At 49.6% G+C, this 17514-nt stretch overlaps 1 protein-coding gene across 9 annotated transcripts in view; it reads right to left on the reverse strand.

The window, feature by feature from the left end:
* HECW2 (HECT, C2 and WW domain containing E3 ubiquitin protein ligase 2) overlaps positions 1 to 17514 on the reverse strand; it is a 1520428-nt gene that overhangs the window by 231933 nt on the left and 1270981 nt on the right. For all 9 annotated transcript variants that reach the window (XM_069615717.1, XM_069615714.1, XM_069615715.1 and 6 more), the window contains 3 exons: positions 17028 to 17143; positions 13399 to 13523; positions 9686 to 9871 (listed from right to left, as the gene is read on the reverse strand). In XM_069615717.1, coding sequence (XP_069471818.1) covers positions 9686 to 9871; positions 13399 to 13523; positions 17028 to 17143 — 427 coding nt within the window. The remainder of the gene's footprint in view (positions 1 to 9685; positions 9872 to 13398; positions 13524 to 17027; positions 17144 to 17514) is intronic.

Genomic DNA, 17514 nt, shown 5'->3' on the forward strand with positions numbered 1-17514 from the left:
AGGGGCAGGAGCCCTGGTGGACTCTGTATCAGGAGTGTGGGATTGCACACTCAGCATGGGAGTTGGTGCAGGCATTGGCTCAAGTGTAATGGTGTCAGGGGGAATGTCAGCAGGATGGACTAGGACCGACACTGTCCTGGCTGGGTGTGTGAGAGCTGGGGTGGATGGAGCCTACTTGGGGCAGCAGATGACCTTTCTGCCCCTGATCCACGTGGCCTGATGACATCAACGTGCACCAGAGCACGTGTCATAAGCCTGCTGACCTGGAAGTCAGCCATGGAGTCAGCCAGGTCTGGTGCCACAATGGGCTGGTCCAACAAGGGCTGAGCATGGATGGTGTCAGCCACATCAGCCTCAACCAGGGGGGGGGATTATGGGTGCCCTTGACTGGTCCTCCACACATGGGGGGACAGGGTCACCCTGCAAGTAACGACCACGTCCCCTACCGGATCCACCACAGCCACCACTTGTGGCTCGTCCACCTTTGCCACCCTTACAGAATCCTCGCCTCCCACCATGGCACTGATGTTAATGTGCGTATGGGAGTGGCTGTAAACTATTGTCCTGGGCAATTGGGGGTCAAAGGGGTTGGGTACCAGATGGTAATTGTACCTTAGTGCTCTAGCAAGGCTGAATGTGACCCCTGGGGAAAGATGACGGGTCACGCAACGCACAGGAAGCCCAAAAAAGGGAGATGACGTGCACGCAACCCCTCCTAGACCACGTGTGCGGAGAAAAAAACCTGTACTACGCTGTGGCACCCAGTAACACAAGAATGAACGTATGCGTGTCACACGCAGCCTAGAATGACCTCTGAAGGGGTAGGCTACACACGGGGCAAGCACAGATGTTAGATACGTGCGTGACTCACCGTCTGCCAGGAAAAAGAGCGTGAAAAAGAAGCGCGTTTGGTTGGCAACACCCCCGCCAAAAGAAGATTTGTACGCTGTCTGAGGAGACAGGACAACAGTAGAAGGGAACACTGTTTGAGGGAACAGGCCCAGGAAAACCAGAAAAAGAGAAAAAAGAGAAAAAGCTGTCAGAGGTAACAGGGAGTACGAACTTGAAACGCCGTGAATTAAATCGCGTGTGAAACGACAAGAAGTACAGAATTCACCCACTCGCTCTCCACGAAAAGCACGTACAAGGAAATGGTGTTCTACACGTACCTTTTATGCAGGCCCACACGTCCAGCGTCACTTATGCGGCATGTACGCGCTAGGGCCATTTCCACCAATTACACGCTTTGTCACTTCTGCGTGTAGGGCCATTTCCACCAATTACACGCTTTGTCACTTCTGCGTGTACGCGCTAAGGCCATTTCCACCAATTACACGCTTTGTCACTTCTGCGAGTAGGGCCATTTCCACCAATTACACGCTTTGTCACTTCCGCGTGTACGCGCTATGGCCATTTCCACCAATTACACGCTTTGTCACTTCTGCGTGTAGGGCCATTTCCACCAATTACACGCTTTGTCACTTCCGCGTGTACGCGCTAAGGCCATTTCCACCAATTACACGCTTTGACACTCGGACGTGTCTTTCATTTTTTTAACACGCAACATTTCCAACGTGTGCCCTATTCAACGTGCTTGTGACTTCATAGACGCGCATACGCTGGTGGCCTTTGGGCCAATGAATGTACAGTGTGCTGACGTGTTTACGCGCTAAGGGCCTTTCCTCGAATTACACGCAGACGTGTTGGATTTTCACGTGCAAAATCACTCCGTATCAAGCTGGCCACGCGTTCACACACGGAAGACCACGCTCCTGCCCAGAAGGCCGAATTACTGCCCCCCAGAGCCCTGAGCACGCTCCCACCTGCCATCTGCTGCTGCCTGACTGCCTGCTGCCCACGTGCCCTGCCATTTGCTGCCTGCACATCAGCCAGGGGTGCTGTTGCTGTGACCACCCCTGCTGGAACCGAAGACTCCCGACTGATTTTCCATCGCCCCACAGCCCAGCCCCAGGACCCAGTTGCCCACCCACTCCTGCCTCTGGGGTAGCCATGTCGGGCACTGCAACATCTGGCACCAGTGGCAACCCCCGGCCAAGGAGGCAGAGGGGCACCAGCTTCACTGCCACCGAAGTTGGTGTCCTGGTGGAGCATGTCCTGGGGCAGTATGATGCCCTCTTCGGAAGGTTGCGCGCCGACAAGGAAGGACGGACTCGGATCTGGATGGACATCGTGACTGCCATCAACGCGGAGGAGGTGGCAGTCCGCGACTACGAACGTGTCAGGAAGCGCTGGGAGGACTTCAGGTCCAGGACCCTCAACAAGGCCCGGCGCCTCCTGAAGGCAGCGGATGCAAAGGGGCGTCAGGGCCACTTGTCGGAAGATCAGATGAGGGTCCTGGAACGCATAGCCCCAGCGCTCCACATCCAGGTCCTTGAGAAGCAGACCCGCCTGGAGTTGAGCGGTAAGTGTACATGCATACTGATTGTAAGCTGTGCGTGTGGTGGTGTGCCAGGAGTGTGCAGGTTGAACATGTATTTTTATGTGGCCAAGTAGGGGGGGTGTACAGGGCCGTGAGGGTGACACATGCGAGGGGTCTCATGTGTGACACATGGATGGTGCTTGTGTGTGTGGGCTTGCATGGCACAGGATGTGGAGGAATGATTGTCAGGTGTGACATGGATGTCGATCAAAAAACTGCGACAGTTGGCGGAGGTGTACACATGCATGCAAGTTTGGTGTTGTGTGTGCATCTGTAGTGTACTCCCTACGTTGCATGTGATGTGTGGTTGACCTTTGGCTGCTCATGCTGTTGTATGTGAATGGATGGTGCTGGCTGTTGCAATATGGCTGTGGTATGGCTCATGTGTGCAAGTTGAAATGACATGTGTGTTGGGGATTGTGATGCCATGTCTGAGGTTTACCAATGCCACTCATGTATAACTGTCATGTGTGTATGAGTCCATTTTACAGTGCCCTGATGCCTGTGTTTTCTTTCTCCCTGTCTGCAGCGTCAACTGATGAAGAGGGCGGAGAAGGTGCTGTGGAGCACAGCGGCAGGGGTCACACCACCAGCCGGAGACGCAAGGCCCGGATCCCCTCCCAGGTTGTGATCTCGTCGGGGAGTGAGGAGTCCGGTGCCGCGTCCCAGGCCGCAGCTGCCGAGGGGAGGTCCAAGAGGTTGAGGTTGGAGTTGGACTCCTCGGCAGCAGAAGGGGCAGCTGGGACCCCACAGGGCCCAACGGAGGAAGATGGCACAGAGTCATCCAGGTTGGTGGGGGGTTTGGTGGAGGAGGAGGCCGTGCAAGCGACAGTGGCGGGGTCTGGAGGTGGGGGTTCCACTGGTGCTAGTGGTGCAGTGCAGGATCAGGGACAGGAGGCAGCACAGGCCGCCGTGGAGGTGCCTGTGTGCAATCCTGTCCCTGCTCCTGTCACTGCATCATTTTGCACCAGCGGGGATGCCGACCTCCAGACCCGTTCACAGGGAGAGGATTGGCTTACAACACCTGGCCTTCCTCTCCCTGCGGATGTGGCTATCCTGCACCAGGTTGAGCCTGTCCAGGGTGGGGTGGTGTTGCGTCAATGGGCCATGCGAGCTGACCTGCAGTCTTTTCATGATGAGTCTGCACGTCTTCTCGCATGGCTCGTTGACCGCGTTGACCCACTGGGACAGCTCACCAGGGCTGGATTCCTCCGTTTCCTGGACCTTGTTCCGACCCCCTTCTCCACAGAACCCCCTATGCCCCAGTTGTCCTCCATGCCATCTTCCCACCCATGTGTCACCTGGGTGCCCTGTGGAGCTGCCTCCGACCGTGCGGCCAGGCTGGTGGACAACAGATCCCTGCCACAGTTGGGAGTCGGACGTCCAGCAGGGGTGGCCACATCAACGACTGCACCCCAGCTGGAGGAGGATGTGCAGGCACCATCGGACAGGGTACATGGACAGCAGCAGCTGCAGCAGCAGGAGGCTGTAGGTGGGAGCCACGATAGCTCGGGGCCTTCAACATCGGAGGGGCAGGCATCGGCCGGAGGGCAGGAGGACCCTGGACGGGAAGTGTCTTCCGTGTGGCAGCAGTAGTATCATGGGCACATGTAATACTTGGTTGTGTCTTTGGGCTGTGGTGGCTGGCCATGAGGCACATGCTTGAGGATTGTCAGGGCCTGTGGCCAGGGGGACATGAGTGGGGGCCTGGCGGAGGCTGCCCATGGTGGGTGGGGGGTGGGGGTGGTGGGAGACATGGGTGGGGGCCTGGTGGAGGCTGCCCCACAGTGCTGGGGGGTGGGGGTGGTGGTAGACATGGGTGGGAGCCTGGTGGAGGGTGCCCCACACTGCTGGGGGGGTGGGGGTGGTGGGAGACATGAGTGGGGGCCTGGCGGAGGGTGCCCCTGCACTGCTGGGGGGTGGGGGTGGATGGGAGACATGAGTGGGGGCCTGGTGGAGGGTGCCCCACACTGCTTGGGGGGTGGGGGTGGTGGGAGACATGAGTGGGGGCCTGGTGGAGGGTGCCCCACACTGCTGGGGGGGTGGGGGTGGTGGGAGACATGAGTGGGGGCCTGGCGAGGCTGCCCATGGTGGGTGGGGGGTGGGGGTGGTGGGAGACATGGGTGGGGGCCTGGTGGAGGGTGCCCCACACTGCTGGGGGAGTGGGGGTGGTGGGAGACATGAGTGGGGGCCTGGCGGAGGCTGCCCATGGTGGGTGGGGGGTGGGGGTGGTGGGAGACATGGGTGGGGGCCTGGTGGAGGGTGCCCCACACTGCTGGGGGGGTGGGGGTGGTGGGAGACATGAGTGGGGGCCTGGCGGGGGCTGCCCATGGTGGCTGGGGGGTGGGGGGGTGGTAGACATGGGTGGGAGCCTGGTGGGGGCTGCCCCTGCACTGCTGGGGGGTGGGGGTGGGTGGGAGACATGAGTGGGGGCCTGGTGGGGGTTGCTCATGGTGGCTGGGGGGTGGGGGTGGTGGGAGACATGGGTGGGGGCCTGGTGGAGGGTGCCCATGGTGGGTGGGGGTGGTGGGAGACATGGGTGGGGGCCTGGTGGGGGCTGCCCATGGCGGCTGGGGGGTGGGGGTGGTGGGAGACATGAGTGGGGGCCTGGTGGAGGCTGCCCCACAGTGCTGGGGGGTGGGGGTGGTGGTAGACATGGGTGGGAGCCTGGTGGAGGGTGCCCCACATTGCTGGGGGGGTGGGGGTGGGTGGGTGACATGAGTGGGGGCCTGGCGGAGGCTGCCCATGGTGGGTGGGGGTAGTGGGAGACATGGGTGGGGGCCTGGTGTGGGGGGTGCCCCACACTGCTGGGGGGGTGGGGGTGGTGGGAGACATGAGTGGGGGCCTGGCGGAGGCTGCCCATGGTGGGTGGAGGGGTGGGGGTGGTGGTAGACATGGGTGGGAGCCTGGTTGGGGCTGCCCATGGTGGCTGGGGGGTGGGGGTGATAGGGGACATGAGTGGGGGCCTGGTGGAGGGTGCCCCACACTGCTGGGGGGGTGGGGGGTGGGAGACATGAGCAGGTGTGCAGGGTAGTCCCCTGTTTTGTGGGCTGCCTGCAGGGGTCGTGGAGGGTGTACAGGAAACACCTGTGAGGACCCACCCAGCCTAATCGCGTGTGTAACTTCCCGCGCACCCCTGTAATACATGTACCCAGCCAAATCGCGTGTGTTAATTCCCGCGCACCCCTGTAATACACGTACCCAGCCAAATCGTGTGTGATTATTCCCGCGCACCCCTGTAATACACGTACCCAGCCAAATCACGTGTGACAATTCCCGCGTACCCCTGTCATACACGTACCCAGCCAAATCGCGTGTGATAATTCCCACATACCCCTGTAATACACGTACCCTGGCTAATCGCGTGTAAAACTTCACACGTACCCCTGTCATACACGTACCCTGGCTAATCGCATGTAATACTTCCCGCGTACCCCTGATATGAACGTTACCCGCTTTGCGTTCCTTGTTTGGCAGCCCTGTAAACTGGTCCAGGGTTGGCGCAGCCCTTTGCGATGATTTAGCGATTTTGATGGCTTTTCCTTGCGCGAGGGCGTTCTTGGGGGCGTTACTGGCGCTGCTGCAGGGTCGCTGCGATACTCTGCGCCACGGCTGGTTTGGGAGCCTGAAATCCATGAATACGCTGTGCGCGGAAATCGGTTCTGGCGCACGCGCCTGGCGCAATCGCACGCGGACACTCTGCGCCAGCCGCTTGCGACACTTTTCTGTGAAATTCTATGAATTACCCTGATAATTGTTTAGCTTAGCCACGGTTATATTTAGGTGCATGTATGAGTTTAGCCACTGTTTTATACGTAGCTCAATGTATTAGTATATCTTCTGTGTTATATTTAGTTGCATTTTGAGTATGACCACTGTCTCATATTTACCTGCATTTTGAGTATAGTCACTGAGTACAATCTAGGCTGCCTAAACTCCCCCCTTTAAACATGGCTGCCTTTTGAGCTTAGCGGCTGTGTTATACCTAGCTGCATTTTTTAGTATAGCCACTGCGTTATATTTAGCTGTATTTTGAGTATAGTCACTGTGCTATATTTAGCTGCATTTATGAGTATATACTGTTATATTTAGCTGTATTTGAGTATAGTCACTGTTACATTTAGCTGCTTATGAGTACAGCCATTGAGTAGAATCTAGCCTCTCTTAGAACTCGCCCATTTAAAACTAGCTGCCTTTGAGTATAGCCACTGTGTGCTATTCAGCTGGATTTGTAGTGCATCCATCATGTTTTACATAGCTGCATTTTTAAATATATCCACTGGGTTAAACCTAGTTGCATTCATGAGTATAGCCACTCTAACATTTAGCTGATTTTTTTAGTATAGCCATCGAGTTTAATTCTGTCGCATTTTGAATATAGCCACTGTTTAGAATTTAGCCGCGCTTTGAATTCGCCCCCTTATAAATTCGGCGACATCCTCAAAACTAAGAAATTAGTTTGGACCCGCCGGTATGTATCACGCTCCATGCTTATGGAAGATAGCTGAAGACATGGCCACCCACCTGCATACATCTGTTATCATACACTACTCTAAGACACATCGCACAACACCTCTGCCATACGAATACAGCTATACCCCACGACTGAAGATCAGTCTAGCTGCACACATAATGAGTATCCTGCTCTTGCATACTCTCCAGACCATCCTACCTCACCGATCCATGGTATAGCATCATTTTGCATAGAGGAGTTTTTTAGAAGGCATTTCCCCCAAAAAATCCCATGGAAAAACCATCAAAATATAGCGGGAGGAAAGGGGATAATAGAGGTGCAGAGGGGGTTGGCATAGGTATAAAAATATAGGGATGTGGGGTTGGGGGACCCACCAAATAAAATAAACAAAAATGTTGATGGTTTTTTTCAGTAGAATTTTTTCAGTAAAAATTCAATCGGAAAAACGCCTGTTGGCAAAACGACATGGAACCCCCATCCACATGCCAGCTTGTCATGGTTAGTTAGCACTGACTTGGCCACCTCTACCTACCTTCATATTGGCTAAAATGTACACACACATTCTAAACCTCTCTGTCGAATTCCCCATACTTGGACTTTGCCGCCAAGGGCGTTCACCTACAGTGCTTTGAAGCTATACAAATGGGAAAAGGCGCTATACAAATGGCAATGGTAGCTATTGAGCACCACCCTAGCTTTGGAAAGCAACACAGCACTTTATAGCCATAGGGGGAAGAACACGGCTAGGGAAGCAGAGAAACAAGTGAGCGGGGGGCTAGCAACAGGTGAGGGGAAGGGCGGGAGGGGATCTATATGCAACCATTGAACGAAACAATGGGGAGCAGATCACCCAGTGTTAGGTAGGGTGGGGAGTGGAGGGTGTGTGGATCTAGGTGTTAGGGAAGAGCCATTCCTTGGAAAGGAGCAACTTGAGCTCCTTGAACTGTAAAAGCGATGGTGCAAGTCTGATGTTGATGAGGAGAAGGTTCCAGTGTCCTGGGGTGTAGACAGAGAAGGGCTATCTTCTGGTTCTATCCTGCCTGCACCAGCGTAGTTCAAGCATGCACATGTCCTTATTTCTGGTGGATCGTAGGCCTACGGAGATGCTGAGTTTCTCAGTGAGGTAGGTTGGGGACTTCAGGGTGACAGCCTTGTAGATGATGATGATGCGAGATTTGAAGATGATACGGCTTGCAGCGGGAGCAAGTGCAGTTCGATGAGGGTTAGGGTGATGTGGTTGTATTTGCAGAGTCCTTTTCTAGTGTTTTGTAATTGTTAGCATTTTAGTGTTTGATTAAAAGTCTATATTATTATAGAACCTTGGCTGGACATTTATTTTGGAGTTATTGCACTTAGGTTGTTTGGGTTGATACTATTGTCAGCTCACCCCCCTGAAGATGTAGCCTTCCCTCTACCCTTGCTACCACACCAGGTGAACCAGGTATACCTTTCGGACTATGCGTCTTTTACCTTTATGATTGGATCACTACTCGCTTAGTAGAAGTGGGTGGCTGAGTAGGCCGTTTACCCAAAAGTCATCCCTGTACTGCTGCTGAGCAGTAGTCATTTCATCACATTGGTGGGTAGTGGTGGGATGTGATACAGACTGCGCCTACAGCTTGAACATCCGAAATTAAAGACTTTAGGGGTCATTACAAGCTTGGCGGTAGGGGTTTAACGGCACCGGTAATGGTGCCGGCCCCGTTAAACCCCTACCACCGCATTACGAGGTTTGCTTGTGGGACCCGCAAATGGCGTCTGGTAAAACCAGGTGCCCTTAGCGGGTCCCGCTAGCAGATCAGGGAGCTAACAACGGGCCCGTTGTTAGCTCCCTCCCTATTCCCATTTAGCCCTTTGGGGGCTGAAATGGGAATGTCGATGTTCAGGGACTGGGTTTCCTGAATGGGGAATTACCGGACCCTCCAAGGTTGGAATGGCCCGGTAATTCCGCATTCAAGGAACCTGGACCCGGTACCCGGTAATGGGGCAACCATGCCGCAAATTGCAGCATGGTTACCTCCAAGGTCGTAATGACCCCCTTTGTCTTCAACATTAGCATTACTGACAGGCATTTTTTGATTGCTGCACAACGGAACTGGACATGATCTCAATGAGGAGCCTGAAGAGCAGTGGGGGACATGAGGTATGCCCTCAGAGTGATTTTTCTGAAATGTATTATCATCCGTGTGTTACAGTTTACTTAAAACTTTGAACACAACAAACAATAGTTTTAAAAACAAAATGACATTATTTCATACAACAATACAAACATCGTCCAATTTCATTTAAAAAATCTTATTTCAGGGCAATTGACAAACATACTAATACAATTTTACAAATATTGTATTTCCATCCACAACTTTGTGACGGCAGTAATTAGAGACATTCGAATACAAGATAAACAGCGTTCACAAAAGCTTTCCGTTTTGATAGCATCCAAATTGTGTACACATTTCCCTATGAACCTGATATAGATGCCTTCCAAACTTTTGAAAATGGTTAAAACGTGCATCTTCAGGAATGTATTTTAGTTTACAGACCCTACAAGATCTATATGTATTCTCAAAACCATACCAAGAGCCACACCCTGCCAGCGTGGCCAATAAATTAATCCTCAGAAAGAGAAAAACTCGCCTGAATCCAGGTGAAGGAAATTGAATCAAATATCTCTCGGGTTCAAGATATGTAAAAGCCAATCCAGGAGCGATAATAAAGGGCACCAAAAATATAATTTTGAAGGACCAAATATAGCTTCTTTTAGAACAACATACCTTGCTCTGCTGGTCGTGCTTCATCTCCCAGCCCCTCGGCAGCTCCAGCTGCTTGTTGGCAAAAATGTTGAGGAATCCAACCAGGTCCCGGTTATGCTGGTAACGTTCAAAATGGTGGGTGTCCCGCCGTACTTTGGTGATCATGTGCTTCAAACATGTGTTGTTTGTAAACATGCGGTAGGCACTCTGTAAATGGATTGAAAAAAGTTTCAGCTACAAGATCCTGGCAGTGTCGGCACGAGTGAACAGGCTGCTGGAACACACATGTGAGAGGACGAACATGATGCGGTCTTGTGGTTCTGTGGAGAGTAGACCCAATAGTAATATTATCGCACACTTTGGAGAAATCAATGTCAAGGCACGCAAGTCCCTTTTAGTGGTCATGTACCCATAGCAATGGGTACACCATTTATTTGTGGTGAATAGCTTGGAAGCAAATTAAGTCACTTGCTTTCAAGCTGTTCACCATGAATCAATGTTGTATCTGTGCGTGAGCACCAGAAAGGAGAAATGTGTCTTAGCAATGATTTCTCCAAATGGTATGACAGCGCTACTATTGGGTGTTCTCTCTTCAACCCCGTAACCTCACAGGGTACCGGCTCTGTATCTCCAGATACCCAGCACCAATCACTGTCTGGGCACCTACATCTGCTGACAAAGGGCAGCGCGACTAAGGCTCCTCACCACCCCCTACTTCTGTTTAATAGGAGGCTAGGAATGTGCCAACAAGACAAAGAGCCTCATTACAAGTTTGGCTGTGCAGGAAAAAAGTGGCGGTAAATCTGTTACCACCACTTTTCCTGCACCACCAAATTATTTATTTTTTGGCGGTAACGGAATTACTGCTTGGGAAAACCTGCCGATTTTCCACTTCACCTCCAAAAATCGGTGGATGTAGCACACAGTAATTCGGCCAGTGGTAAACCCACCAAGAATCCCCACAGAGCCCTATGGACTCCAAAACTGGGGAATTACCACCACTTGTAATCCTGTTGTAACTCCATGAGACCAAGTGGCAGTAACAGTATTTCCCTTTGGTGGTATTTCAGCATCGTAATTCTGCCAAACTTGTAATGAGACCCAAAGGGACATTAAAAATTTGACAGTGCAGGGAAAAAAGTGGTAGCAATTCTGTTAGCGCCACTTTTCCCACACCGCCAAATTATAATTTGTGGTGGATTTAGTGTCGGCAAAATTACAGCACAATGAATCTGTCAGGGGTAAATCTGCCAAATATCCCCATGGGGAACAGCATCGCCTGGAATTCCATGGTAACTCCACGGGACCAAGTGGCGGTACCAGCAATTCCGTTTGGCGGTATTTTTCAGGATATACCACCAATATACTGCCAAACTTGTAATCAGGCCTATATTATGGCAGCTATCACAGAGACCAAATCAGGTTACATGTTGAGTAGTTTATTAAGCTGCTGCTATCTCCCAGAAGTCAGGCAAAATTACTTAGCTTGTGGAAATGGGTGTAGTGATTGATCTCAAAGTAAAATGCTCATTAAAGGTAGGGTGGGCAATCACAACACTCTGCTGAATCAAATTATACATATTCTGTTCAGTGCTTAAGGACAGCCAATATATATGTATTTTATTCCAGTGTAGCTTCAGTTTATGGGAATGCAACACCTCACTTCCGGCTGATCAACAATCTAAATTAGACAAGTCATACGGCAACTATATCTCTAAGAGCATAGCAATGTTTCCACCATAGTATTTCTGTTTGTCATAAATCACCGTTAAGGTTGGGATTGCATGGGGCGAGATGCAGTCTTGGTGAGGACATATTCTATGAGAGTTGGATTGATGCAATGTTTTCCTTACACCCAGTCTGCTTCCTACTCAGTACCCATAGAGCATCTGTGAACAACCTCATGATTGGTAAACTAGGTACAAATATTGATAGGGTTGGCATACCCATCTGACCACAGTGGGATGAGGTTCCCTGCTATCGTTTGAAAATGTATTCAGATTTCGACTCCGATCCCTCTGGACTCATCCTCTATACCAGCTCTTCCATATCTCATAGGACAGGTTTTGTCCATTTTCTCTGCTCTCATCAAAATGCAATAAATGCCTGTCTACAAGAGAAGCTTACACCCACCTTCTTCAGCCCGCTCCTGGGAAACGTATGGCCAATACAAAGAGCCTGTCATGTCCAGACTCAAGAAAGACCTGCCCCGCATAGCCACAGCATAGAAACTATAGGTATTGCCCAAGTCTATCCACCCATGCAATTAAATTGCCTCCTAAGTGACCTGCAATATGCCATCCATCTCAGTGACAGGACTGACCCCCCCTCCTGAAAATGATGGGGAGATCCCACATCGAGAGGCTATGGCCAGGCATGCCCCTTGATTCGACTTGACCTCTCTGAAGGTTTTGACAAAATTGCTCACAACACATTCCTCCATTGCTTACCTAAAACTGTTTGCTCGAGTAGGACTTTGCTAAAAGAGGCCTCATCCATTATGGCAACTGCTCCCACCAGGTAAAACTGCCCAATAGCTGCACTGCAGTCACACGTGTCCTCTGTGTGTATTGCTCTTATCTCCAATCTGCTTCAACATCCATATGGCAGCTCTTGCAAGCATCCCCAATAGCTGAATTTTAGGGTACCCCATGTACTCTGAAGACATTGTGATCAATTTCAAAGTACAGAAGGGGATGACCAGTTTGTTGCTGATTTTCTGAAACATTTGCCAAATGTAATTCCTAAAAATTAATTTAGCCTCAATGCCTCAAAGATGGCAGATCCATCATTGCCTTTGCTAGTTTGGCTCGTTATCCTTGCAACTAAATCCGGCGCCCACTTGCCATCGCAGGAGGATCACGTTTGATGTGTCTGTTTTTTGGAGAAATCCTTTCCCTTTTGCTACTTCTAAAACAGCTCATTTTGATCTTCGCTGTGGTCATGTCCAACATTGAGCACCTGAACCAGCATTGGCCCTTTTTTGGGCTCCCACACAAACAACAAAACCATGCTGTCCAATTCATCCTTGGCATGGAATGATCAGACCACATAACCCCAGTCCTAACATCTTTGTGGTGGCTCCTGATGAAGCAACGAATAAGACTTTGAACCACTCCGCACACTTCACAAAAGAAACAATGGGCCATATAAGTGTGCCAGTCCGGAAACAAGGGTGCCGGTAAGCTCACCAGCACCCTGGTTTCCGAACTGGCAAACTATGAGTCTGCCTGCCGTGGCCGCTGTGCCCGACAGGTCTGACCCTCCCAGGTGCAGCAGCCACAGTAGGCAGACTCTACACGGGAGCAGCGCCAGCATTGTTAATTGTGCCGGCGCTCCCATGTCCGTACTCCCATAGAGTCCCAAAAGACTCAATGGGAATGGGGATTACTAAATATACTAGCGCCCGACTTCCCGGCCGCCAGACTGGCAATGAGCCAGTGGTACCGGGAGGTCAGGTGCCGGTAAATTATTACAGGTCTGGCGGGGTTACCACCGGACCCGTAATGAGGCCCAATGTGTCTGTGGCCCCTGATTAAATCATCATGGTTTCCCTACTCTATCTCTTGATCAAAGGCCTACTGTTGGATTTCCATTAAAATGTGCCCCCATCCAATGAGGTACAAGTATTATGTTGGGCGGGTTTTAACTAAGTTCTGCCCTTAACTTGACTCTCTATTAATACAACCATAGAAGCACTGCAAAGAGACTCGAGGCTGCCTGGTAATACTCACAGTGTTCGAATGCAGAACCGAGAAGAACTCGGGGCTCGTGAGGAACTTGACGGGCGGGGACTGGAGCAGTAAACTGAGCCTTGATCTGGAGGTGGAGTGGGGCAGCGCATTCTCTCTGCGGAAATCTGCAAAGCACAAGCGAAACACTAACATTTAAGCAACAGAAGAACCTTCATTGCCTTTGCAGCAAGTACGTCTCCCTGCAATGCACGCATGACGGTAAATGTACATTTGCAGAGGGGTATTGGGAGAGGAGCAGCTTGTTTTATATGTTGGGAAGGAAGACACTTGCACTGTTGGCATGTGCAAGTATTCTTGTTGATGCACACAAAAAGCTCTAGGGCCAGAGCATGCTTAATCCCGGGTCAGAAAACCCTTTTGCAAACAGATGCAGAAATTCACACATGCCGGATATTATGTTTACAGGAAAAAGCATGAAATACAATTTTGTAAATGCATGCTTAGAATGATTGTTACAATTTGCTTGGTGGATTATGATGTCGTTGTAGATCAAACAACAATAAACTGTGCTGTGTAGCAGATATGTTCTACTACTGCAGCAGATCTACCTGCCAAACCATCAGAACACTAGCAGCTCCATCAATAGACCAGGTCGATGGAGGGCAAACCCTCACATGGCCTCGTCCAAAGCCAACACTCCAATTAACTAGCCAGCCTCCCGCCCTAACCAACATCACAGCCCTCAGCACAATATAATGCTAAAACACTGAAAATACCCTTGACAATTACCTCAAAGCAGGTAACATGCATGCAAGCATGACTCTAATGGTGTCCCCTCCTAAACGGTATCAGGGAATATTATCTCCACCAATAATATCGCCATATATATGGTAGTGGTGTAAGGCCATAGGCAATATTATTGGTGGGGATAATTTATGGGATAAATGGGACCAGGGGTTGCGTTGGTGTCCCCTGCAGGTTCTATGGCTTAATATCTCTGCAAAAATATGGCGATGTTTTTGTATGGCGATATTTTTGCGGGGATATTAACACATGGAACCACCTAAAAGTACTCCTGAAACCTAACATACCCACCTAAAGGCACACCCATGCCATTTCTCACCTGACAAATTGCTAAAAAACACCTAGAACCTTACCCGCATACCGAACCCAGTTTCAACGATCTGCATAGGGTGCTTTAAAACACAATTGACTTGATGTATAAGCACCTTACAAATGCACAATAATTAAAAAATGCATCAACACTGCTGCAATAGCAACAGTGGTCTCCTCCCTCCACCCCAACTAACTTCCTGCTCGATCCAACTCAATTCTTGCAGGTGCTGAGGCACCAGGAGGTCATGAAAAAGGTAGAAGCCACATTATACAGGAGCAAATATATTATAATAACATTTATAGTCCAAACCACTAAAGTCTAAATATTGGTAATCGGAGGCCTGGAACTCTAAGGGAAATGGCCCCTCATCATCCCCTTAGTGATTGTACAGCTTATCAAACAATAGTTCTGGAGTTTACCCAGGGTTGTAACTCGGCATTGACCTATAAACACTTCCAAGCCTCAACCAAAACGTTAAGCTTCTGAAACTGGTACCACTTTTTCCAGCAAATCTAAAGTACCCAAAGTGCAGGAAAAGGTGTTGTGGTCAGGGCAGCCAACATCTCAAGGGTATCCATTAAAGTTTTTGGATCAACGTCATGGAAAATATGTTGCCCATTACACTGCAATGCTTCTGTTGTCCACAACTCCCAATAAGGGGAATATCATATCATGTCATGCGCATGGCTCCCTCTTTGTAGCAGTCCAGACAGACATGTGTTTCATCCCAAAAGAAGTCCAAGTGCCCTCTCTTTCTCTGCAGATTCTTCCCAGGTCATAAAGCTGCAGGATCTCATTTGCTTTTCCTCAACATGGAGACCAGGAAGGTCAAGAATCGTACAACTACTGTATCATGGGCAACCCTACCCAAGCCCCGACAGACCGTGTTCTTCGTTCTTCTTTTACACTTGCACATTTTGGAACCCTTTTCAAGGATGTCTGTTTCCTGAAAGGTTAGGCCTTGGAAGCTAAAAATTTAGAATGATTTTCAGTTGTCGTTATTGGCAAATTTATCAGTTCTAACTGGATCACTGGCACCTCATTTAACTTATTTCACAAATTCACAAATTATTATGGTTGCTTTTTAATATGAGTTTGTTCTGTCCAGAATAGGCATAATTTGTTTTCATTTAAACACAAATGTGGGAGCCACTCTACTGAGAACGAACATGAGTCAAATACCCTGTTCTGTGGAATTTCTTCCACTTAGGAGGAGCTTCAACCACGTTGCAGCTCACAGAACCCTTCACAAGGGGAAATAAACATTTGCATATGAAGCTGGTCCCACCCATAAGGGCAGTCCAGAACCGACATGCTAGGCAATTCTCCTCTGAGCAAGAATACCATCCGCAACCCCAGACACGTGTTTCGGCCTTGTTGAAAGGTACAGACAGCTAAAACTAGGTTGCAGACCCTCCCGAGTGGGCACCTTCCCAGTGAACAGGTTATTTGGCCATGTTCATTCTCGGTAGAGGGGCTCCCAGGCCTTTTTTTTAATAAATGTTTTTTATTTGCACGTATGTACAATAACTTTGCATAATGAATATACATTAATCAAGAGCTGGTAGTTGCAGTGCCTGCTTTTGGGATTTTTGGTAGAGTTCGCTCTAGCAGTAGGTCTACTCCTATTTGGAATTTGAAATTTAACTTGAGTGATCAATTGTGAGACCCATTTTTGAAATGCATGATTCTGTTGACTTTAAATATTTATATTTTCTGCACTGTCTTTCATATGAGCAAACCAGATTCGTAGGTTTTGTTTTGGTCTGAACATCCGTAGATTTTTCCTCTAAAGATTGAACGGCTGTTTAGGATAATCTCTAGTGTTTAGTTCAGAGCAGTGGCCTATTTGATCTCAGAGGGTGTTACTGTGAATGGCTTTCCTAAGAATTCTTTCTTCCTTCAAGAGGAAGGTTAATGGTGAACATAAAAATGGTATTTTGTTTTCAACGTGGGCTTATAACTTTTAAGAACCAAGTGCAGATTGACTTGGCCCCTCGCAGCATGACTGAAGGGCAAGCGTGCAAAACAGAGGCAGTCAAAACATTGTTGTCATTACATTTCTTATTACTTAACTTGCCTATTTTCAGATGGAAAACGTGTGCACAAAATGTGCTGTTTCTGCGCAACACTTCAATAACACAGACAACAGAACTGGAGCCTGACTGAGTCAAGTAGTTGAACAACAAACCTTCTTGTGCAAAAGTACACATTCCCATTTAGAACCACCAGTCCTTATAGTGCTTCTATGGTAGAGGCCTGCAATGTCTTGGACTACCACTGGCATCAGTCCTAGCCTGCACAGGCAATAGGGAATATACTTGTCTGCCTTTCTATGTTTGGAACTGGCCACCAAAGATATGATGTTGAATGTGTGTGTTGCAGCGACCAAGCCATCAGCTGAGCTTGTTTGCTGAGAAAACATAGGCTATCGGGACAATGATGAATATACAGCAACTTCTAAGCAAGTCTAGAGCAAAGCAGGCCACATCAACAAGCAAAGGTATCATGTCCCCTACACATGCATTCTTCCATTGAGTTCTGATCTGACCTGCATTGGCGTGATGGTAGTCAACGTCATCTCCCGCCACAGCTCCGGCCCCCTCAATTGGGTTGATGTGCTCTTCAGGCCGATCATTCGTCATTGTGCGCCGAATGCTCTGATACCTGCAATGGGAAACAACAAGTTAAAAAGTAAGTAGCAGAAAACACATTGTACCCACACAACTACTGCAGTCGCACAAGAAATCATGTCATCTTTAGGCTGAAATGAGAGTTGTATCAAACATGTTTACACGCAAGTGATAGTGATCATTATGTGCTATTTGATAGTGAATTGGTTCCTAAAACTCTGCATGGAAATAAAATAACAGATAATAAACTTAATTGATGATACACACATGCACTCCCAGTAGTCCCGCCATCCCCCCCACCCGCCCCCCAAACACACACGCGGAATGGTGAATGTGCCAATGGTCCTCTATTTTCTAATGGGGGAATTGCTTTAAGTGAGATTGGCGTTAAATAGCAATTCTAAA

This window comes from Ambystoma mexicanum, chromosome 9 (genome assembly GCF_040938575.1).
Source record: "Ambystoma mexicanum isolate Mex_15411 chromosome 9, UKY_AmexF1_1, whole genome shotgun sequence".
NCBI classification, from domain to species: domain Eukaryota; kingdom Metazoa; phylum Chordata; class Amphibia; order Caudata; family Ambystomatidae; genus Ambystoma; species Ambystoma mexicanum.